Source organism: Plectrocnemia conspersa, unplaced genomic scaffold (assembly GCF_051122295.1).
Source record: "Plectrocnemia conspersa isolate PC_06_02 unplaced genomic scaffold, ASM5112229v1 ptg000001l, whole genome shotgun sequence".
Taxonomy (NCBI): Eukaryota; Metazoa; Arthropoda; class Insecta; order Trichoptera; family Polycentropodidae; genus Plectrocnemia; species Plectrocnemia conspersa.
In genome coordinates this window covers 3,072,168-3,098,671 of record NW_028277165.1, presented here as the reverse complement: position 1 = coordinate 3,098,671, position 26,504 = coordinate 3,072,168, and the positions used below count along the sequence as shown (strand labels likewise).

The 26,504-nt window shown below is 30.1% G+C and overlaps 1 protein-coding gene and 1 long non-coding RNA gene across 4 annotated transcripts in view; one reads left to right on the top strand and one right to left on the bottom strand.

Annotated features, from left to right (window-relative positions):
• The window catches only part of LOC148238455 (uncharacterized), a 516,616-nt gene that overhangs the window by 291,331 nt on the left and 198,781 nt on the right, over positions 1-26,504 (top strand). For all 3 annotated transcript variants that reach the window (XR_015811667.1, XR_015811666.1, XR_015811662.1), the window contains one exon: positions 11,468-11,499. This is a non-coding gene — a long non-coding RNA (uncharacterized LOC148238455). The remainder of the gene's footprint in view (positions 1-11,467; positions 11,500-26,504) is intronic.
• LOC148238457 (uncharacterized) lies at positions 8,197-19,465 on the bottom strand. Its single transcript, XM_088199912.1, has 3 exons — positions 19,245-19,465; positions 17,227-17,859; positions 8,197-8,638 (listed from the first exon to the last, which is right to left on the bottom strand). Exons 2-3 carry the CDS (start codon positions 17,828-17,830, stop codon positions 8,319-8,321), a joined length of 924 nt encoding a protein of 307 aa, XP_088056038.1. The 5' UTR covers positions 17,831-17,859; positions 19,245-19,465; the 3' UTR covers positions 8,197-8,318.

Below are 26,504 nucleotides of genomic sequence, written 5' to 3'. Positions count from 1 at the left end.
GTTAACGAAATATTTTAAAAAAAATTATTAAAAAAATTATTATACTAGCTTTATTTATCAGTAATCCAAGTATTTAATATTTATTTAAGAAACAGATATTGACGCGTGAAGATAAATAACAGGTGACAAGTCGCTGGCGTTTAAAGGGCTAAGTAGGATTTCCTAGACGACTTTATTTATATTAGGGATACCCAAAAGTAATGACGTATTTATAAATTAAACTCAGATACAATTTTATTTATTTGTATATTATATTTTATCGATTTATATAATATATTTTCACCTTTCTAATGAATTACTTTTGCTCTTTTTTAGAATATTTTTTGGTTTATAATTAAAACAATCAAAATTGAACATTTTTTACTTAAAAAATATTTCATTGAAAAAGTTAAATAGTCGGAAAGGCACAAGCTCGGTGAATATTGGGATGCAATTTAAAGTGTTTTTTAAATTGGAGATTTATTTGCTTATTCACTAGAGATAAATAATTAAAATAATTAAATCACACCATACAAAAAAATTAGGATGCAATCAGGATTTAGGGGTTTTAATTTTTTTTTCTGTTTGAGATAGCCACAGTTTTTCTTATTCACGTTTGAATAAATGAGCCATTTTTTATTTCGAGTAATCTGATTTTATAGAAATGGCTGTAATTGTTATTTTTCCGCAAACATAGTACATAGTACATTAAAGGACGGAATAGCGTAGTTCATAACGTCTCAGTTAGTAACTCTAACGTTGCGGGTTCGAGCCCCGGCAGCGGCACACAAATTTTTATTTAAAAAAAGCGCTATTATTCAAAACCTGGCTCCAGGTTTGTTGCATTTTTATTTCATATGAAATTTAAACAATATGCAGCTCCGTAAAAAAAAATTTTAAGTACAAATTTCTCTCATTATTTAAAATTTTATGTCATTAAATAAAGATCAACTATGGGCACAACACAAAAACGGAAATATGTGTTAAAAAATAAACAATCCAAAGTCAACTATAATATTTTCAAAAACGCTATGTTGAAAATTCGCATTATTTTTTTATACAAATTATATATCAATTGAGTATTTCTTCTCATGTTTTATGATTATATGTGCTACATACATATATCATATATAATACATAGGTATGAACGCACTCAGTCTGACGTTTAATATATTTATACGATATATACAGGCATTCGCTTCATTTAATTCTTTGAACACAATGCGATTCGTATACGAGAGAGAGACAGGCCGTCAGCAAAGCATCCAATCAGTTGCGATATCTTCACGCCATTTATCGTCGATTCAATATTTTCCGTTTCCCGTTGCTAGGATGTAGAAGGAGGGGCTTTGAAAACCGACCCCATCGCCTAGAGACACTCCTCTCTTTAATCACTTTACTTCCCTGTTTTTTTTATATCGATTTAAATATGGCTTGTGATTATTTTTTAAATATCGTTTCTATTTGTAATTAATGAAATATGTATTTATTTAATTGCCGTGACAGATGTCAAAGACATCACCAGTAGTATGAAAGGTTTTGCTGATAAACACTAATTGAGGCCCCAACAGCACGTCAACATCGAGGCAGCAATCTCTTCAATGTGGCAAATTGCAAAAAAAATTGAGAGAACTAAGCCGTTCGAAATAGTCCAGTTTAAAGCGTGTCACAAAAAATTAAAAATTGTGAGATGTATCTTGAATAAAGTTAAAGTGTTTACTATGAACAGGCAAAATTATAATTAGCCATTTATGTAGTGGAGAAGAGATAATAGACAATTATTATTAATGAACATGTATAGAGGCGTCTGAGATAAAGCTCGGTAATAAATCGACGTTTCGCGGATAAGGAATATAATACATACATATGTTGTAGGTACACCAGGACCGGTTTCGCGGAATTAAGTTATACATACAACGGGGTCCGGTTTTCGATCGGAAGCCAGGGTCGGCTTTGGGCAATGAAATTCTGATTATATTTAGAGTTTCTCGGAAACGTAGCTAATCCGTCACCGGGAGTGGTTTCCCGTGTCGGGGACAGGGCAGTACGTGACTCGGCCTCGACGTCGGCTTTCCGACAATACCCTCGAGCATAACCACAATTTTTAATATCCATGAAAATTGGTCTCTCGCAGCCGACCGCAAAACGTCTGCGTCGTTACTCTCCGGTAATATCCTTTTGTAACGCAACGTTGAAAGTTCAGAAAGAGCAGACGGAATGTAAGCGAACTCCGTTGCCTGACTGTGCCATGCGGCACGTTTCGGTTTTAAGGCTTTGAATAATTCACTTTTGCCAGAAACGCAATTTGAGTCTAAAAATTTTAACCGCACTGTTGGGGTGGGTGCCAGTGTCACTGAATATTTCCAGGAAATACCGCAAAATATGGCAATATAATAAATAAAAAACAAGTAGTATAAATTATTGGATACGAATAATATGACGGATCATCAAAGTGAAATACGTTCCTCATAACAAAGAATTTTGAAAGAGTCAAAAAAATTTAATATAATTTTTTTGACGTTTTGCTTATCATAAAACACGTGAAAGGGCTCACCCGTCCCAATATATTACTGACAGCAAAAATGTATTTCTACTATGAGTCACAGGATTCATAAATAGAAGATTATAAAATTTTAAATAAAAATTCAAAATCTCCTAATTTCACAGGCAGAATTTGCTTTTCATATTTCTAAAATGTAATAAATATTTTTTGTTACTTTTAAATTGATATTAAATATTAATTATTCATTTAAATAATTTATTTTATGTAATTTATATCAAAATTGCATAGAATGAAAAAATATTTAGAAAATCTACACACTTACTTAATATTAAACATTTTTGAATTAAATTTAAGATATTAAGAAAAAAACAATGGCTACCATTGAGAAAATCCGTAACTGTACTATTAACTCGGAAATATAAATAATTTCTGCAATTACATTTTTTTGTTGGCTATTAGTTATTTTAATCATTGCTGTTATAAATAAACAAAAATAGTAGATAATTTTTTCAAAACAAAAATTGTTCTTTATAATTAGGTAAATTTTTCACTTTCAAAATATTGAAATACTTATAAAAAATAAATCTGTTTTTTTTAATGTATTATTTGATGCCAAACTCACTTTTGATTTAATTTACTGATTAAACATAATATTATAATTATAAATATGAATTTTAAAATCCCTTGCGGTATTGCGGTGTCATGTGCCATGTAGTTACCCTTAGTTTTTCACACTTGGGGTGTCGCAAATTAATTGTTTTTAACATCTGGCGTAAACGAATACGTGTGGTATTCAATCATTTTTTTATTTTCTGTTGCAATATGACAGTCGTTAGCCCAATGCCTTACAACAGGGTATAAAAAAATATGCTCTAAATTATTTTGCTTGCTTTATTTTAGATGACAGAAAAAATATTTTAAAACTAGTTTAAATATACACAGGACAAGGATTTGTTTTTTTTTAATTTTAATCTAATTGTTCCTGTCACTAGTAATATTAACAGAGTTGAGAATCAACAGAAATTGCCTCTAAAGTAGAGAAAACATTCTATGAAACATGCAAACTTATTAAAGTGGCTGTAGACATAATGCTCTTTAAAATGTCAGTCATGGGATACGGCTCATGATTTATTTTGACTTCAATGGGTTTAAACACATATAATTCATAAAAAAAGTGAGAAAAAGCTATCGAATAAAAAGGTTTCTCAATACCATGATCAACTAAAGTTTAAATTAATTAGTATTCAATTCCGAAATTCGCTTAAAAATTTATCACCAGTATGAATTAACTAAATCAATGGCTTATATTAGAGCTTTAGAACACAAGTACAATATGTTTATATATATATATTTAGTATAAGTTATGCTCTTAAGTAACTTTTTGAAAATTTTCCAAAAATTTTAAATTTGCTCTAATTACGTTGTATACATGGTTTTTAACAACTTGCGTCATTAGTCACAATTTAGTGGGCACCATAACGACCACTTGAACAACAATAAAAAAATTCACATTACATAATTATCAATTCTTTTACGAATATTAAAGACAAAGAATTCTATCTAATTAATAAACTGGCGTCTATTTGGCTGCAACGTCACACCTCTTTGTAATCAAAACCTGAACTAGTATATATTACAGTTTAATATAAATTATTACAACACTATTTTCAATCAAATTAAAAAAGTGTAGGTTGATATTAATAGGAAAGTGTTTGTAAAATGTGCCATAAGTAAAATTATGATTAGTGCTATGTTTTTCTCACATTTATGCTGCGCCTTTGTCTTGCGTTTTCAAGTCATCTCAGTATGATTCTAGGTATTTTTAAAATATTGGTAGTTGTATTTTTAATTTAATATTCTTAATTCTGGTAACTGTAATTACATATTATAATTTGTTATTGATTCATTTAACTCTAAATATGTGTTATGTATAATACATATATTTAAGTATATATATTTTTTGTATTTTTGTCTCGAAAGATATTCTAAAAGTAAATATAAAAGACTAGAAAAATAGGAATAAAATCGTTTTGATGGGCGTTAAAGATCGTTGAACTTTTTGAACATGTCAAGTGTTGATAACTGTTATTTATGAAACGGTTAATGTGAAGATTAGACTATCTGAAATTCTACTCGCGTTGAGTCTATTCCAAAATTGAATTGAATATTTTATGGGATTTGTATTTATATTTTCTAAATATGAATATTTATGAATTATATTAATATTGTACATGAAAAGGATTACATTTTATATGTTATATATATTGTTTTAAATAAATATACATTTTGTATAAAAAGCTTAACATATTATATTAAGCAATATTATTAAATGAGAATTATGACATTGAGTTTCGTCGAAAGATTAGTGAGAGAGATAGAACTAAATTAATATACTCTGACCCTGCGTTTAATTACTTTTTGGAAAATGTTATTTTTGACAGGTGATCCGAGAGATGAAACGGCATATTTTTTTCCTTCCGTTTCTTAAATCCATGATTTAAGATTTCATAATTAATTCTCTCGCTCTCGCTCTCCGTACACGTTCAACTTTGTTCGTTTAATTAATTAATGCTTAGCGATAAAATATGAGGGGAGACGTCAGGATCACGATAGAACCAGGTCTACTGAAACCATTAGGCGAATTAAGCCCGAGGCACCAAAATTGTTAATAAAGAAAAAAAATAGAGGCGAGATGAAAGATAATATTATATATTTGGATATTCGGAGCCATGTTGTGTCAGTCTAAAAACAAAGGAGGATGTTTATCGAATGTTCCTTTTACAGCTATTACGTTATCCTAGATGCGGAAAGGACACGCCAGGATGTCTCAGATGGTCATTTTTTATCCCTCACGACATGAATAATGTCACATGTGCTATATGGCTATCACAAAAGCGAGATTAGGATAACACAACACAAGATGCCATCTCACCGGCACGGCAGCGTGATGTCTAGTAATTGCCTTTAGACAAAAGACCGCAAAGTCTTTGTGTGTCGATCCTAATCTACACAGTCCAGCTCCACTTGATAGTTACTGTTGATTTTTATTTTCTTTCTAGGCTTCCTGTCGTGCTTACGTAACGGAACAAAGAATGGTAATTATGCTTGCAGAAGGATACAATCTTGCACTGGTAATCTTGATCTTGCGTACTAGACTAGTAGACTTATTTTATTTTTGGTGGATTGTGAATCGATCGCTTTCGTCAAACTGTTGATAAAATAGAGTTTGCAACAGAAAAATCAGGTTCAATTAGGTTAAAGTAAAATAAGTATGGTAACTCTTTAATATAAGAGAGTCGATTACTTTAAACTGATCTAATAATAATCTTCATAAAAAAAGGTTGACAAGCTAAGGATTTTATGTATTTTATATATTTATTTTTGTGTAAGTTTTTTATAATATCATATAAATAATAATAACGATTTTGAATTATGTATGTAAATCGCTCTCGTAGAATCCAAACGTCATCATAGATCTGGATTGAGCACTGGATTTCACCAGGTTGATGTGTGAAGGGGGAAGCGGCTGCTTCTTCGGTCAATGCTCGATAAACTCTCGTGTATCCCAAGTCGATAGTATTTGCTGGAAGTTCTTAATAACAGTTGCTGACGAATGTGCAGTGCTTTGCGCTTATAAACGAGGAGTTTTTTTGTTTTGTCTACAATCAATGACTAAACCAATAGCGAAAATTTGGATATGCAATTAAATTTAATATTTTTATCTTTTGTATAATCTTATTAGTTTAAACAGCTAAAGATTCAGCAGCACTATTTAACTATTTTAAACATTTGACTAGCTCGTCACTATTTTTACATTTAACAGTAGAATAGGTTATGGTCATGTACGTCAGTATAAGAATCGTTTTAATTTTACGAATTTAGAGGCAAAAAAAGATAGCAGTTTATTTTAATAGTCTCATTTAACGAAAGCGGAAGTCTTTGCTGGCGTGTATAGTTGTATTTGTGTGCTGACGGAGTACCTGAGATTGTCGTCGTATTTTCGTGATACTCTCTGGACCATCCACTGATGTTTCTGGTGTAGATCAGTTGCATGTTCATCACGTCTGCGGTCTCCTGATGTGACTATAGTTACATATAGATGCAACACAGAGCTCTGTTACATTGCTTTTTGAACACACATACAAAATGTTCACACCTTAAAATAAAAGAGGGTCCGAATAGCATATTGCTCAATAGTTTGTCTGCATTTCGATATTACACTATTTTTTGAAAATATGATGGCTATCCTTACCAATATTTCTATGAACTTCTAATATAAGAGGGCTGATCAAAGTATATTCAATCAGAATTTAGACCAATAGGAGAGCGCATAAAACAATTATCTCTTCCCAGAAGGCAAAAATTCACGTCAAAAGCAATAAAATCGTATCGGCGTTACCACTGCACTGCGACCATAAAAACATTATATTAATATAATTCAGTTGTTGCTGTTGTGGATTTTTCGTTATTTCTTTAGTTCTTCCTTATTTACTGCTACTAATTTACATTTGTTGATATGTCTAATATTTTTTAAACGTTCAAAAAGCAATAAAGTCAACAATAATTTGCAAATAAATTTTAACACAAACAGAGCCGCGTCAAAAAACTACAATCTGTCCCTTTGAATAATAATGTTTATCGCGAAAGTACTATCTAGAAAGTGGGTGCTTTTGAAGGCATTGTTCTGTTCCTTTTATTTCTTGTATGTATAAAAAAGATCGTGATTTTTCAGGCGGAATGTGTATTTGTAGCAGCGGCAGTGTGGTGTATGTCGTAGTGGTGTTGAGACAGGCAGCAGTTTCCTTGGTTTATCAACAATTTAAGGTGTTTAAATTTGCGTGTTCATATCACGTCGGGGTCACCACTTTCGGATTTTCTCATCTTAAAGGGTGTGACTTCGTAGCCAGAAAGACGCCCGTGCTTACGGTAATTACTGCACGAATTTCAAGAATAAGATCCCCATATATATGTATATTGAAATCGCTATCTTTTCATTATATTTGTAAATGATAAATCGCGATGTACAAGCAATTGAAAATATAGTTTATCATAGATCAAAAGGCAATTGTAAAAATTTCTTCATATATTCACTGATACTAACCTGTCTTTCACCAAATCGGTGACAAAATCTCTCGATGCGAAAATTCAAATAGACATCGTATATACGAAGTTTAAGATGACCTTCGACAAGATTTGTCATGGGTTATTAATAAAAAAATAATAATAATACAATATATTTTTTACCATCTTTAAGCATTGGGGTAATTTGTTGGGACACAATAATTTTAATAAATAAACTCCCTTACTAATATAATATAAACAATAGTTAACTAACTTTGATGTATGATTGAATTGAGTCATATTTTGGCTTTCATTAAATTTGGTCTAATTTTATTAAAATATTATTACATAATATATTATCTGAAGAAAAAAATTTGGAGCATAAAAAAATATCAGGATACTTTTAAATATTTGTCTTGATATATGTATTTCATCTTACCCATAATCCTTGTTCCAAGAAGTCTTACATTCCCTCAAAATGCATCTGCTTCAAAACTAGCGGTTAGGTATAAAATTTATGAAAAAAAATAGTATGGAGTTAAAACCTCATTCAATAGTTAGTATAGATTAATCTACTGACACGAAGACCTCCCACGTATTTTTCTTCATAATTCATAATTTACTTAGATGTTACATAAAATAAATAATTTCAATCAATATTTATTTATTTATTAAGTTCAATGGCAAAAATAAAATATATTGATTAGATATATGTAATATTTATACTTAAATAAAGGTAATATGTTACATAATAAATCACAACAATGATAATAAATTATTCTAAATTTTCATCATACATAGTTTTATAGAGTAAATCTTGGACTTTCATTCTGAAGTATAGTTTCTTCTTCAAAGGGAGCTTTTTGACGTGAGGGAGCAAACTAGAAAAGAAATTGCCATCTTCGTCTTCATCTTGTTCTTCGCTTTCTTCATCGTTGTTTGCACCTACGTCCACAAAAGTAATATTATCTACATCGGTATTTTCAGATTTGATCATAATAGGTTCTACTATATCAATCTCGTTGATCCTCGATGAAGAAATTGACACAGTACTGGTTGCTTCTATCTTGCGTTTTATTTTATTATCCTTCTTGTCTAAAACAAATAAAAATAGCATTATAAAAACAATTGTAAAAGAGATTAACTATGACATGTTCTTATTAAGATTTCTATACAGGTGTTTCATTTCTTATACGTTTAATTTTAACGGTTGAAAAATGCTATAATGAACGCTTCTACGTTCATTAGCGATCGTTCAAGTTGGAAGCAGATGGGCTTCACGCCGGTAGTACAACACGTATAATAAATTCGCTTTTAAGGTTTTGGAAGTCGTATTAAGTTTTCAAACGGACACAGCTGGTCAAATAAATCTTTAGAGTCCCTCTCAGATTAGAGGCCGGCGGCGGAATGACCCGCGAGACCCGCAAACGGACCCATGGGGAACCGGACTCACGAATTGAACTAATTCACTCTAATAACTTACTGCGGTTGGCGGACGAAGCACAAAAGCGATCATCAATTATTCCTTCGGCGGTTTACTAATCGGTTTCCTTTTTTTTATTTGTGTTGTATGCACAAAAAAGTTGACTTTGATGTACGTATTGTATAATGCGAATCGAAATTTGGAGCACTTGTTTAATGGTTAAATTGGTCAGATAAAAATTAAAGCATTTTAATAAAAATATGAATAAAAACACTACAGTTGAAGCGAAAATAACGTGAAAAATATATTAGAGCTCTAGTATATAATTTAAAATTTTGCATCTTCACAAACTATTCTTAGCAGATAAAAGATTTTCCTTACTAATTGATCATAAAAACGGTTTGCAGTCCTCTTTTTTACTTATATTATAACTTTTAATTCAATTTCCAACGTATGGTCACCCTGCTTTCAAGCCAGCGCGGATTAAGTATTGATAACGCTCTCTTATGGGTGTAAACAAATTCGCGGAAAACTGTATATATGTGCATGCATGCGTATTTCCAACACAACGATAATAAGCGTTATCTTTTTGGATTGTGTATAAAAAAATTATGATTGCTAGGTGTGGCGTAACACGTGTAATACTATATTTTTCTAATTTGCATTGAAAATAAATATGTAATAATATTAATTAAAAATTTTATACTAATCTTAAAAAACTTTATATTAGCTAACAATTAGTAACAAGTAAATAACATTATCATTTTCATATCAGAAAATACTGTAAACATATTTCGCCTCACTAATATCATGTATCAGATACTACGATAGAAACAGCCTAATAAATGTAAGCAGAAAATTCCAAAGCATTTCAACTTAAGCCATTGTTTTTTATTTTATATTATAGATTTTTTTCACCTAATTATAACCACTAATATTATAGCAACAAATATTGTAGCTAATAACTTAAAAATGGTTATAAACCAGTAACAAATAGTGTACATATTAATATGTTTGTAAATTCTATTTAGTATTGAAATAAACGTTTTATTTATATGTGTTGTGCAAACTACATAAAACATACACTTTTATGGATTCCCTTTGTAAAATATTTCCAAATGATGACTGGTGTGTGAAATCAGATACATTTGGAATACAAAATGTTACATAGAGAGTTTATTTGGACAACAATATAATCACTGGGACGATAAATCTAAAATATTCACTTCTTTCCAACGTTTTCGCGATAACCGGTATTCTCTGTATAGTTATAGCTTGAATAACACATACACACATTCACAGCCGCTTGAATGACCCTCTTTCATGAAAATTTATCGCCGCCGTAACGACTCAGCGAAATCCTAGCAGATTCAAACGAGCAAACATCAAAGCTTTCATCGTTTCCTTTTTACTCATTCAACTTTAATATACATTACTTATCACAATTTCAAAGCGGAAAAAAACAGCCGCCCATCCCCCTGAGGAAATTTCACGGAGTGGAGCTCTTTGATGCTCTCCCGTTTATCCAGGCTCCCTGTCCATAATAGCCACGCATTTGCAACACTCTATAATGTTATTATAACTGGAAATCATAATTCACACGGACGGGACGACAGGAATACGAATCGGTGCGAAAGTGATTGATGTGTTTATACAATATGTGACATTTTCCCTCTACAATATAGTCTACAATCTGCATTAAAATATATGGATTTGAAGTAATTCAATATCTTTGGGTATGAACTGGGACAGAATTAATAAAATTTGTTGGCCTTTTTTTATAATGAACTATAAAATGTATGTTTAATAGGCTTCTGATTATATATAAGAAACTTAATTTGACAGTTGCGAAACGTCCATTTGCTGTTCAAACCCAAACCCTACCTAATGAAACATTCTAAAACTAATTATAGTTTTAGAACTTTCATAAGGTTAAGTCCAAAATAAAAACTAAGCCAACTCATCTCTCAGGGAAAAATAAGCTGACGAATAAGTACAGACAGACATCGCATATCACGTATTGCTCCATAGTTTAACTGCATTTCGATATTACACTATGTTTTAAAAATATGATAGATATCCTTACCTATATTATTATGGACTTGTAATATAAAAGGGTTGATCAAATTATTTTGGTCAATAGGAGAGCGCAAAAACGCTTCTCAGAAGGTAAAAATTCACGTCAAAAGCAATAAAATCGTGTCTTGCCGAATCGCCTATCGGATCCTTAATACGCTGGTATTGAACATTGACCTGTTTAATGTCAGCTATGAGGAGCTGGTCCGGTTCGTAGCATTTAAATTTGATATTTTATATGTATTGTTTTAATTATATATTTATTTGTGTATTGAAAAAATACAATAATTGTTTTTTACCATTGTGACACATTGGGGTAATCTGTTAGGTTACGATGGTCTTTATTTAATTTAAATTAATAAATATGTATAATTTTGTGTTTATATTTTTTAAAGAAGTTATTAAAGTGTAAATATATTTTTCAGTGTCAAGAAAACCCAACAGTTTGATGTCAGCGGTAAGTGATCAATTTGTATTAGTCTTTTACTAGTGAATTAAAATTGAGTGAAGTGTAAAAAAAATAAAAAGTATGTGCTCGCGGGCCGTATTTTGAAGAGGTCTGGTCTAGACCAGCGCTCTTCAGCATACGGCCATAAATTAAAAATTCAGAATCTCTTACACTTTAATAATTATATATTTTGGACCAGTTCTTCATGCTAAAATTCGTTGCCATGATTATAGTATCATCAGCAAAAGCCTTATTATCTGTAGTGTACAATATATATAAAGTAGGTCCATGAACACTGTCTTGTGGGACTCCAGACAATATTTTCTGTATGAAAAAACATTTTCAAATCTCACTCTAAAACTGGGGTCCAAAATACATTTTATTGACTTTAATAAAATAAGCATATTATAAATATTAACCCTTTGACCGTGGATGACACATATAGAAGTCAGCAATAAAATCACCAGTATACATTGGGCACCTAAATGGTGCCCAATGAAAAATACTTTAATTTATTGAAATAATATTTGAATAACTTATGGCATAAATTGGGTGCTCCCACACATATTAAAAATTATATATATCAGCCGCGGTGAAAGGGTTAAATAGTAAAATATCAATATTATATAGTATGTTAAAACTGTCAACAAGCTTATGTTATATACATAAATTTTAAAACCTATATGGATTTATGGAATTCAAATTTGGGGCTGTGTCGTTAAGTCGGACATTAAAAAATTTCAGACAATTTAAAAATCAGTACTGCGTCAAATAGCTGCAGCTTAGATATACCGCAGAAACTCAGATATCCATTGAGTCTTTGAGGTAGAAATCTTAATGTTTGCCAAGATATCTTAAAAATAACCCCGAATCTCCTTATTAACACGGTTGAGATGAGTTAAACCAGCGGACCCTTTGAAACGATCAAGGATTGTCTTTTGATGACGAAAAGTATTCCAGAAGCTACATGCTTTAAATATTATATGCATATTACATTGATATTATATGTTAAAAGAAATATTATGCACTATACTCCATTTCATTTAACAGAGTCACTTTGAGGTCTATCCATTTCGTCATTACTCATGAGTGAAACAACTAATTTGCTCTAAAATACAAGATGCGTATATACGTTCGACGTAATTATCATTACTCCTTTCAATATTAAATTTCATTATTAAATTTAGGCAATACATGACTAATACACTTTTTAGATGATTTAAAAAATAAAATTAAAAAAGTATACATAGCACGGATAATCCACACTTGGATAATCGAGAGTACCGGCAATAAATATATGTGCCTACAGTTTTATCTCATTGTGGTTAATGCGAGTTCATTTCCAAACAACTATTAAATCTCGGTTTTAAGCCTACACGTTGTAATCCGTTAAGGCTGTAACAGTTTATGCGTTAAAAGTCTACCTATTGATACATAAATAACACAATACGATGCAACTAAATTACGTACGAATCGATACTTTTGACGTTGGAGGTCTCTCGGACACTGAAGACCCCCTGCATCGCAAAATACACTAACAATGCCCTTGGTATATCGTTAGAAAATAGTAAATAATTTCAGGTTGCTAGGCAAGCTATAGACAACCTCGCCGTAACGTTATATTGGAAATTGTGGTGTTTCATCATTCTGTAATGCGATTCGCAGTAAGGTCGATTCGCGTTCAATTACACTCAAATCACATGTGTCACATATCTTTCGGATGGATCGTTTCAATTGGCCCCAGGGCCGACATTGTCATTCATTCATAAATTTACTGCAGATGGTGCTCGAAAACATGCGAATAAACAGCAATGAGCGGTCGTGCGTCATTCCTGACTGTACTTTGTATTGTACAGGATATAGAACATTTTCTGCAAATTATTATTCATATACAATACCAATCGTCACTAATTTAAAAAAAAATTACGACGAAGTGGATACATTCCTTTGCGGAATATAAGAAGCACTCCCAGATAAATTAGCTCTCTGGATTTCGCAGTTACTTGGAGACATTTTTCGCTGTATCAATCCTCACATTGATATATAAATATAAAATTATTTTACTCTCAACAAAGAGCAAAGCTCTTTATCAATCCAAACAGAATAGCTCGTGTATCGATTGGTCCATTTCATGTTTGTTAGATGCATTCGGTGCATGACGGTTTTTTGACAGGTATTCGACTGCATGTGCTCAATATAAGAACTTTTCACATTTATTTCTTTATCAAATGTTAAGCAAATATTCACAGATAATGTGTTCAGTAGTTTTACGCCTAATACATAAACATATTCGTAGTATATTTTTTCATTAAAAGTAGATCTATTTATCCTTAATCCGATTTATTGTACCCATTTAGAAATTTCTATTTAAAAGTCTTTGATCTTTCGCCATTTAAATTTGATTTAAAAAGTCAAAAACATTTTTTTTGAAAACTATTGATTGACGGTCAAAAATAAAAACAAAAAACAAACGGTCTTTGATCTGTTGATTAGTTATAACCGACAGACAATAAAATTTGTCCTGTCTATAACCTAGTGGATGTGTACTCAACAGTATCGCATTTTTACTCAAATTAAATTTTGAGATCTACAGATAAATCTTAAATTTAAATGATTTCGTGAAATAATTAATAAATGTAGAGATGATATAGAAAATAATGGATTTATTAGGCAAGAGCTCCAAATTTTATTTTTGACATCAAAAAATAAATAGCAATATACTGTTGAATAAGTGGATCACACTATGATATGTCAATACAAATTTATATTTTACTTAAAAGAGTGTTTCTGCCTGAAATTTAATGAAATCGAAATATTATAAGAAAAACGATCACTAACAGTCCAATTTTCCCCCCTCCTCCTGGAAAAAATTGTAATGACAACCATATTTTTTTTGTCATTTCTGTTATTGCTTTGGAACTTTTTTTAGTGGGATCGGCGGTTGAGAAGTAACCGTAATTTTCTTTCATTTTTATGAAAGCATTTTAGCATGGAAAAAGAGAACAATGGCGTTATATTTACGTAAAAATAAAGAAATAAAATGTTCCGCAGATTGTCAATCAATTGCTTTTGAAACAGTAAAAATACCGCAAAAAAAGGTGCCGGAACGCCGTTCCACCGCGTCACGTGACAAAACCCCTGCTTGTTCATATCGTATTTTTTGTATAATACGTTTGTTTTTAACTGTATGAAACATAGAAAAACTAAAATCAGAACAATGTTTTTAGACGAGCATCTTTAAAATAACCAAATATTGATGCACTGATATCGAAAAACAAGCTTAGAGTTCACATTAAGAATAATATCGTTTTTTGTAAAAAAAAGTAAAGTTATAATTGAACCATAGGTAATATGGATTGTATTGTAATTAAAAATAAATATTAAATTCTGTCGCCCCTTGATAATAGAATACCCCCAAAATAAATGGTAACACCTTAAATGAAAATACAACCAACATAGAGGGAAAACTTGGACTTTAAAAAGTGACAAAACCTTGGTAAAATTAAAAAAAAACAATTTTCTTAGAGAAAAATTTCAATTTTTTACCATCATACTGTCAACACAATTATTTAAAATAAATTTTACGTGTTATTAAATATTTTTGATTTCGCTGCGAATTTCGTAAATATAAATTGGGAACCACTGCGATAAAATGAAGAGTCAGTACCAATGAATTACGTTTAAACCCTATATGCACACTCTTGAAAACAAATAAAGCGATAAAAATTGGTTATGGTGTTATGAACGTGATGTTTATGGTTCGTTTTTCAGTGGTTTCTAAATGTCTGTAGAAAAGGCTTGGAAGATGACCAACGAAAAAGTTAAACAATCGCGATAATGACTCATCGCTTTCTCCTATTCTATTCAAATATACACAAGAAATATATTTTAAGAAAAAAGCGAAAGCAAAAATGGTTTAATATTGATATAATATATCAGTAATATAAATGTAAATTAATATGATTAAATTTTAACTTTTAAAATAAACTTATACTCTCAAAAATCGCATGAAATTGAATAATATTACAATAATGCTTTCTGACTTTATTGTAGAGATTGTTAGGAATATACAGATAGCTTTCAATCTATGTACAGATGCATTCTGAATATAAAGAGTGTTTCCGCTTTGGATTGTGTCACCGGAATGGTTGAAGCTAACGCCTCGGTGCGTTCGCCTGCCTCCTCGTATCGAACCGAGCGTTTCGCCTTGTCTCTCCTTTATGGTGTTTTATACATGAATCATGCTTATTTCGCATTGTTCGTTCTCTCCCCTGCACGGTCACGTTCCGTCCGTGTTCGGCTCGTTCGTGTTCACGGCAAATGAGTCGCCGAAGTGCAGAGGTGTGACAATGGCTCGTCGATCATTAATGCAACCATTGTGGTGCAACAACGCGGGAAATATGGTCTGGCGTCTCGGAATTGTTTTCCAGAAAATGATGAATGCTTTATAATTATCGAGAGTATCTGTGGCTCTTCACGTAGGCTCGATTGTGAAACAAAATTTGTAAAGAAAAATAAAACCCGGAAATATCGGGTAGCATAATTTAAGGTCTGCAGCGTAAGAACAAGACCTTTGTCAAACATCAGCAATGATTGTCTTTTCAAATTGAAAAAAATATATTTTTAAAAATCCACAATGGCTTAACCTATGTTTTTTCGTTAAACAAAAGAATTCTGCGAATTTCGATCCTAGTAGACACCGGATAAACATTTTATTCACAAATGTTTTTCGAAGAAGTAAAACATTTTTTTGTTGAGAAGAAGTGTCTCATTGTCTCACATTTCGAAACAAATTAAAGGCACACAAAGGATTTGATTGATTTTATAGTGGCACTTGTCACTCGTGTATATTGGATGAAAAAATTGTATTGCTCAAAATATTTTTAATTTCATTCGAGATAGCATAAACGAATATTTTACTAGTATTCGAGCAATTATTCGAATACTCACATAGTTGAAAATCGAGTGAATAATTCAAATATTCGATTGAGAACCCTAATTGCAACGCAGCAACAGAATTCACAAAACGTAGAAAAGTTCTGCTACCATCTTAAGAAATATGGGCTTACACCTGGATTCCAAGTTTAAATTTAATACATATTTTAAAGCATTATTGAAATTCACGTATTTAAAAAAAATGTTTGTGAATATGAAATGAACATACGAAACCAATCAGATAACGCTTATTGTCATACTAAAGGTGACGACAGTTTTAAAAAGGCATTTCTGGTTTATTTTTAATCCCAAGCTATTTTTTTAATTATATTTTATTGTATTGAGATGTAATACTTTACTATTTTGGCTATGGATGTAAATACAATAGAAAGAAAAAAAAACTATATCAATTTATTGGACTGACCTTCATAATCATCCAATATGAATCAGATAGAAAATGACTAAGCTTGTTATATTATATAAGTTAAAGCTTCGTGGAAATGATTTTTGCTTAATACAATAATTAATTTGCTGTATTTGCTTATTTTTTTTTACTCGATGCAGGGATTGGAATGATAAATAATTTTGAAATTATGTCAGATTTTCTTGAAACAAATCGATTGCATCACCAGTTTTACGAAAACGTGTCAAATGCCACGTATTGTATTATACAAATCGTGAACCATCTAAAAAGGAAATGTCTCAACTTAGTCATCGAATCGACAAGACATAAACCTCCTTTGTGTTTCCACGCCATATCCTGAATACGAAAACGAGGCCAATTAGTATGCTCATACTCACCCTTCTTCTGCTCTCGACTTGGCCTTTCTTTTTCGCTTTGGAGCTCGTGTATGAAATTAATTATCTCCTTATCCTCGACGGCTCCGTCTCCGATGCCGTGGCGAATCTTAAACCTCTTCAGCCATCCGTGCGAAGCGTTGAACTCTCCTTCCATGCCGAGAGATACGAAGAAATTTTGAGCTTGCTTCGTGAAATTAGCTGACGTCACGCTAACTCCTCGCGAAGTTTGATCGTTGTACCATTTGAGCATGACTTTGTCCAATTCTTCGTAAGCAGCCGGCTTCATGGACTTTCTATCGGCCACGCCGCTAGGGAAGTTCATATTGCTGATGTAGCTTAAGATTTTGTCTTTGTTTTTGTATATGTCCGCGCACGTCGATTTGCTGATTCCGTATTTGGACATGAGGGAACTTACGGGACATCCTTCTTCCATCTGTTGGATAACTTGGAGCTTTTCCTTTATGGTCAAGACGATGCGCTTTCGCTTCTGCTGGAGCATGGTACGACCATTGAACGAGTGACTAGAACAGTCGGGTACTTGGGCTCTGTCCTCTGGAAACGTCCAATTATCGGACTGCGTGTTGACATGGATTGACATGTTCATGGCCGATTGTGTTTGTGGCTTGTTTTCATCTGAAAAAAAATAAAAACTATTGAAGGCAAATTTAATACATAAATAAAATAGGTTACGTGAAGTATATTTAATTTATTAAAATAATTATTATTCTTATTAATTATTTTCAATACAATGGAGCCATAGCCCATATAAATGACGGACTTGTTTGAATTTCAGCTTTACAGTTATTAGTTATTTTATGTCCTTTTTATTGACTGTGATTTCTGAATCAAGTTAAGTACCTTATGAGCATACATAAAAATATGTATTTTTAACCCTTTTACAACCATATCAATGTGTATCAAATTAAAGAAATTATAGTTATAAATTATTAAAATAAGTATAGTTATTTTCCACCTTGATATAATTATATATTCAATTTGTGAAGTTTAGACTTGTAGCCCAGAAGCAATAGTTCGGTCAATGGCAGCAGACCCAAATTTTTATTTTATAAAAATGGACTAATAATAATGCCATAAAGACGTTTATTCGTCGTAAATTATAATACACATAATAATTTATAGTTAATTAAATAAATATCACTAATTCCCATATTGAAATGTTTTGGTGTTAAGTATTTATTATGTCTGATTAACTTACCCAGTTGTAACGCATTTGGCTCATGCATGATTAAGTACAACGAAATATTAAAAAACATGCCATTTTTTAAAATGTTTGCTAAGTTCCACTTTAGGACCCTGAAGAAAATATCTTGCCTTGATCAAATTTTGCATACATAGTTACTATTTATAATCCACGCAAAATTAAAGCGAAGAAAATGTATTTTTAAAATGCAAACAAATTATTATTATAATATTATGTTATTATTCATTGATGCTTTGAAGCTATGTAGTGGTATTTTTTAAGTACTTTTTCTAAAGAACTGTCTTTCAATCTATGTATGTAAAGAAAGCAATAATGGCTCTCTAGAACTAATTACAGGTTTATTCGCATGAATTATGATAATAAGAATATAATGTCATAAAAAAATACATTGATACATTAAAAACTGGTTCTAAAAAATTTGGGGCAAGACAAAAAAACAAGTAAATTTAAAAAATATAAATTAAACAATGATTTTAATTTGAATATGTTGTTTGTTAGTGTTTTAATTTTTTAATTTATTTTATGACACTAACACAAAAATATTTGGTTAAAATTAAACGATATACAAAGGGAATCTTTTAACAGAGGGGTGATTTAATTTTTCCGCACGGGCAACACTGAACGTAGCACAACATGACCGAGCTGTCAAACTACATTCAGTGTAATACCCAATGTTTTTATCGCAACATTCAGCCTATACAAATCATAAATACAAATAAAGAGTATGAGGTATTAATATGCATGTTCCAAGTTATTATTATATGGCAATTATAATGTTAGATTAATCGAATCTTACCTTTATTTGACAGTTCTTGTTGAGGAAACGTTTCACGTTGTTTTAACTATTTATCTTGATCAATCTCAACCAAAAAATATGTTTGTAGTAAATAGAATGTTCTATATTTAGTAAATGATGATTAAAAGTCGTAAACAATGGTTATTGAATAACAAATTTGTAAATTAGACGGAGCGGCGATAACCGCAGCCGCGCGTCGTGACTGACGTCACAGAACTGGTAAATAGTAAACATGTTTTTTGGTAGATAAAAAAAAATCAAAGTTAATTTTAAAATAAGAAAAAAAATGTTTATACTATTGATAGAATAAACTATTAATTTTTATTTGATTTAATTTTTGTACAAGAGAAGAAAATTAAATCAAATAATTTTTATTTGATTTAATTTTTGTAATAGCTAACGCCTGACCGCGACGCTCAAGAATGAAGGTCGCGATTGCGACTTTCCTTTGTCGCTGATGAGGAGCAAAAACAGCAGAGGACCCAGAATGGATCCCTGTGGTACTCCAGAATGAGCGAAAAGTTCATCGGAGCAACGATTGCCAATTTATTATTAGTCTCATTGTAGGTCTTGTATTGTCGATTTTAATTTCTAATTTTCAATACTTTTCCTCTTAAAAAATACTCAAAAATCATGTTTCTTTACATTTTATTGATTATTTATAATATAATGTAATGCGTTTAATATTTTTGTAAGTTTCTAGCTATTAATTAAAAAAAATATATTTAGTCTAAAATAAGGTGTTCAGACTTTTTCTTTTGAGGAAGTTTGTCGTCCTTTTGTACTTCTTTGTCCTTCTTGCACAAATATGTCCGAGGTGACATTTTTTTAGCTCTCGCAGCATCCCTAAATGTACAAAATTCCGAAATTATTTTTTTAGCTCCCTTATTTCTTCTCCTATGTTCTCCTCGAATACAAATTTCTGAGATTAGTTTAGAATAAAAATTTACGAAAATATTATTTGTTAGCTATCGCAGCAAAATTTCTTCTTAAAACGAAAAAATCCAAGATGCCATTTAAGCTACAATTCAGATTTCCGAAATGATTTTTTTACCTTACATATATCCTATTTTATCCCCCTCGAACAAGACCTATTTTTATCCCACGTAGTAATTTCTTCTCCATTGTTCTCCTCAAACAGTAATTTAAAAAATTACTGTTTTCTTAGCTCTCGCAGCAATTTGTCTTCCTCAAGGAAAATTTTTCGAGATATGTCTATGAACAAAAATTTCTGTGAGACCGTTTTTTATTTATTATTTTAATAATTTTAATATTTATTTTTATTTTTAATAATTTTAATATTTATTGATTACCATTAATGAGAAAAACTAAAAAGTGTTATTTAATTAAATACAAATTGAAAAACCATCTAGATAAACATTTTTTAGAAACTGCTACAAACAGTTTAATTTTTACTATTAATGGATTTTTTATATTTTTTAGTTAAATTAAAAATAATATTTAAAATAAAATAAATTTTAGTGTTTTTTAACCATTTTTAAGTTTACAATGTTGTCACATTCTTAAGAAAATGCGTAGTGGTTACAATTAAAGGTAAAAGTTTAAAACTTTTTTGTTAAGGTCTAATTAAAAATGACCTAGATTTCAGACTTTATGCTGTGTGCTGCTTATATTTAAATTTAAGTTAGTTTTTAGCATTGATTTTAAAGAAATACTATTTTCTGATATACAAAAAATAAGTTCTCGATTATTGGTTTATGTTAATGAAGAATAAGTATATTGTATTAGCACATATTAGCACTCACCACTTATTTTTAAATTTTATTGGAATATTTCCAATCACAAGTATATAATAATTTGATAGGTAAATTTTGTTGCAGTAAATATTTTATGTTTATACGGCTGGTTTGCGGTTTTAAAATTGTTGTCAATAAAATACATCTATTGGAAAAAAACTAATAACATATAATAAGATAATTAGGCATAATAATGCATATAAAAATAAAATTGAATATTACATACCAAACAACATGTATTAAAGCAATACATTACACTAAAATAAAATAACGATAGCTTTGTAATTTACTACTGAATATTTTTTGTACAAAAAATCAAAATAATTTAAAGCCAAAAACTTTTTTGATTTATAAAAATGTTGAACAAAATTGTTTTTTAATAAACGATTGACTTAAAATTAATGTCGATAACATCTGAAAAATGAGAATATATTTTTTTCAAAGTCTTTCTAAAAATAATTGTACATCTAAAATCACTACATAATTTTACATATACCTACATATATTTATTTATTTAATTTTTTTAAAGATATAAATAACATGTAAGATCAAAGAGCATATGTAATAATTAATTTAAAAATAATAGAAAGCCCTTTTGCTAATTATTGACGTTTATGTAGTTATTTCCGGTTTTGCAACCGAATGAGTGTTAATTTTTGTTACAAAACAGACGCCGGAAAAGATGGTAACAGTTTATTTTATAAGCATATATACATATATATATACATATGGAAATTAAGAGACCACTATCAGGTGGAAAAGTTGAAGTGGCAGGTCTGTAAAATCGAGTCTTTGCTGGAGTGTCAGGTTGAATTATTGTAAGCTGTGTTTTTGTGATAATGCTGGATAATCCGCTTATGTGTATTGTTTTTTGACTTCAATGTGTTTTTCTTGGCACGTATTCATTTGTATGCCCTCTATGCCTTAATATCACTGGTTCGAGACAGCTCTAGCGAATCGCAGATGAGAATATTGGCGGGCTAATTGTATGTCTTATTAAGCACTCGTTAACAAATGGGTAGAAGAACTAAAGAAAAATTAATATTATTTTAATGTTTAATATATTGATGTATGTGTCATTCGTTTTTTTGAAGTACATTCGAAAGCAAATGCTTAATATTTGGGGTGAATATGGTCTTGTGCATAATATATGGCCTTACAAAATTAGATCTCTACTAATTAAATATAATAAACCATAATATAAAAATAGATCTAAATAATGATATACATTTTTCATCAATATACATAGAAATACAAGCATTAGTCGATGACAAAAATGATGAGGCAATATCTGTATCTGACGTGGGTGCATCATAAAACTGTCAGGTGAGATATGATCGCGGCTTTTTTAATTACAGGATGTAACTTTGCTTCGACGTCACATAAATTTACTAAATATAGTTTCTGATTAGTTGTCTGATTAAATTTTATCGAGTTGAGTATAACGTCCAAAAATATAAATCGCTACATAGTATATAATTTATAATAATATTATATCGTTCCGACAAGCGATAAAATCACAGCTCGTGTTGTATTTACTTAATAATAAGAACCAAAATGTAACAAAGAACGAAAAAATAAATCATAATGTACATAATTACACAATGTACACATAAATTAATTAAAACGACGAGGTAAAAAAATAAGTGAAAAAATAAAATAAAATAAAAGCACAGTTAGGGACCTCACGCAATAACCACGACTCAGCGTGAGGTCTGAACGCTCGCTATAAAATCTGATACTTTTTCCAACTCGTGCATGCTGAATTTTTTATTATTTTACCTCTCAGTATACGTGCAAGGTTCACATAGAAATATATTATTATTAATATTATCATAAATTGTTTACATAGTGATATGAAGAGAAAATGTTTTCTTAAATCTTATTTGCAGATATTTTTTTTATAATATCATATTATGTGATAATATTTTTAAGGTATTTAGAATTTACGATCTTTTATCAATTTATTAGAAGAAATATATTTTTAATAACAGATTTTCGCAACCCTAAAAAACTTTTTTTTAAATTATGTGTTTGAGTTGTATCTAAAACCATTCTACACCGACATTCTACCGTCGAGATAATAATTTGTACATGCAATTATTTTTAGTTCAAATTACAAATTATATTTAGTTCAGTACAACAGTTAAATACGATTATACAATCTGTGGATATTTTAATATACAAACGTGTTTTTTTGTTCTTGCAGTGGTGTTGCGTTTATTAAGTCTCCGATCAAAGTGGAAGCGGCTGCGTTTCTCTTGACTTTTCTCGTTTCTGAGTAAGCTTTGCTCACATGTATTCCAAGCCGGAAGCATAGTGTGAATTTTCAGTGTAAGTTTGAACTGAAGTTCAAGTGATACTTATGAAATGATTTTTTTGTGGCAACGTTACGGTTTTACATACGATCGGGGAAAGGGGAGGTTATCAACTATCATCCTTATTTCTTGGTCGGAACTAGAATTTCTTTTAACCTGTTATTAACAGACGCATTTGCTCTGAGTTGCGTAAGTCCGGCAACAATGAAATAAGATATTTTGCTTGAATTTTTATTGTTGTTTAAAATAGCGTACAATAAAATTTAATTCCGAGGCACCGGTAATGCGCTCTGTTGTTTCGACCAATGAAAAAAAAGCATTCAAATATAAAACAAAATGGCCGACAGTACCGTGACAACAGTTTTAAATAATTATTATTTTTTGTTTAATAATAAAATTTTGCTACGCGACAATAATTTTCATTAATTCGTTATTTGATTGAATATAAATAATCAGATTGCAAATTAACTAGGTGTGTTATAACTATGAGTATTAAATATATACATAATGTGTTGAGGATTAGAAGAATACGTCGATTAAACTAGACAACCAATCATAAAACAATCTTCGTCATAAAATCTTCAAATTTTGAATTCCCGGCGACAAGTGAGTTTTTCCTTTTATAAATAATCGGGTGTGTTATAACTATGAAAATTAAATATATACATAATTTGTGTAGGATAAGAAGAATACATTGATTGAATTAGATAAACAGTCTTCGTAATGAAATCTTCAAATTTTGAATTGCCGTCGCCGGGCTCCGAGGTCAAAAAGTGAGTTTTTCCTTTTATATTACATAAACATTGTCATTACTTCCGATTTAATGCACATATACGTTAGATTTTAAAATTGCAAATAAACCAGGTATGTTTTAAACGTGAACGTGTAATGTATCCTTAGTATGTATGTGGATTGAAAGTTAATGTCGCTTAAATCGGCGCTTTCGCAGTGGAAACGCTATATATATTAGCCAACATACAGCTTATAAATGTGTAGTTTCTTGAATGCTATCTAATAAACGACATTTTACAATGATTATAAATATGTGATTGCATAACTGGAATAATCAATAGCTAAAATATCTAAGAGTGGGTTATTTTTAATTCCGATGTGGTAAAATACGTTATGGTTTTTATTCAATTTTGTTTCTGTGCCATCATTCCTCTTTCGGAATAGCCAAATTCAAGATATTCAGTTACATAAAACTTATGTAGTATGTTCTTTATAAAAAGATAATACTTGCTGACAGTGACTTCAACATGAGAAGATTCACTCTTTGCTTATCATTGCTTCTGAAAATTAACTGTAAACGATACTATATAGTGGGTAAAATGTAACTTTTGTTTACACTAATACGAGATTTTCCTTTATTACTAGCATTGTAATATGTTTAAATCACTTTGTATGTATACCTTTAATTGCCCAATCACCGCTGTTTGTCTTTTAATATTAGATCCTGGAAAGTCAATGGTAATTTTGTTAGAATAACCGTGATATGTTATTCATATAACCAAACACTTACTGGCACACTCATAATTTATAGTTTTGATTATATTGTCTATAATTCCAAATGCTATATCACTTTGAATCATCTTCAATTGAGACTTTATAAGAAAAACGCCGTGATTATAACGTAGTTCACTGTTTATTTAATTGCACAGAAATGGGCGCAGCGAGCGCGTGCCAGATGACAGAATAACTGTCACATGTAAGCAAATTTGATAGGGAAACCCCCGGTTTTAGGCGCGCTTGAGAACGAACTACGAAATTGATTTTAACGATTTAAATTGTAAAACACTTATATGTATAAAAATCATCAAATTCTAAAAAAATATGTTTAGTTTATACGGGATTTAAAATATAATATAAATTATGTGGATTTTTATTACCTTCTCTACACAGAAAAAATATGTACTTAAATGTTGGTGAACGTTGGCAATTTAAAGTTATAGTTTTTAGAGAATTTTTAAAATTTCGCTTGAAAAAACATTTTCAACAAAAAGGGGAAAAGTTTCAAAATAAGTACTATTCATTACCAACCAACTACTAAACACATAGTGTTGCAAAAATCCCTCTTACTGACGCCTTTGAAAGTAAACTACACAAAATTGTATAACACTAATGTAAATATTTTTTAAATTATAAAGTTTCAAAATAAAATTTCAAGATTTATTCAAAATAGTTTTTTCAACCTTAAAAATATTTTTAATTTTGAATGGATTTTAAATATTCTTAATTTATTATAGATTTTATATATGTTTAGTTTATTATTAATTTTCAATAAAGTGAAACCTTTTTGCACTTATTAATTATTAAAAAAAATAATGCTGCGCAGAAAATCATTTACTTTAAAAAATATATAAATTAAATTATTTTTGTATAAAAATAGACAAAAGTCTCAAAATTATTAATATTTTTAAAGCGCACTTTTGGTCTAAAGTAACAGTTTAGGTGCTTGATATTTTCAGTTTATTGTTTCTTTCTAATTAGTAAATGTAATTAAAAACTGACTTTTATATTTACATATAAACAATTTTTACTTATTATAAAATGTTACGTTTTTATTTTTTATGTTGAAAACATTTTGGTATTTTTTTGTTTTATATAATATTTAGTTAAGTTACAAACATATTTTAAAAATTAATACAGCGATATCTTTTTGTAACGAATACCGAAATAACGAAATTCCCAGTATAACGAATCTTCAATTTGTCCCCGAAAAACTTAGTATAACGAAATATTTTGATCCGAATTTAAGAATGACGTTACAACTTGACACAATATTTCCCCGAATTCAGTTCGTCCTTGACTTGGCATGTGCCAGATGTGTTCAAAAGCGGCAATACAGATGTTTCGCTGACCCTCAAACTTTTTTTATAAAACATTTTTTTCACAAATTTTATTGTGTTTTTTAAAGTATCCTTAAAAATGGTAAAAAACGACCTGTCAACCTTATAAGAGGTTATTTTGATGCTGTAGTAATATGGTTATTAAAAATAAAAATAAAATATATCATCTTCCTTACATTCGTATACCGAAATATAGTCATTGGTTCCGTGAGCTTTGCTATATTGAGATTTCACTGTACAATGTTTAATTTAGTATTATTTAGCTAAGTTTTAAACCTATTCATAAATGATATACAATATTTAGATTTATCATTTAATATCTAAATTGTAAATCTA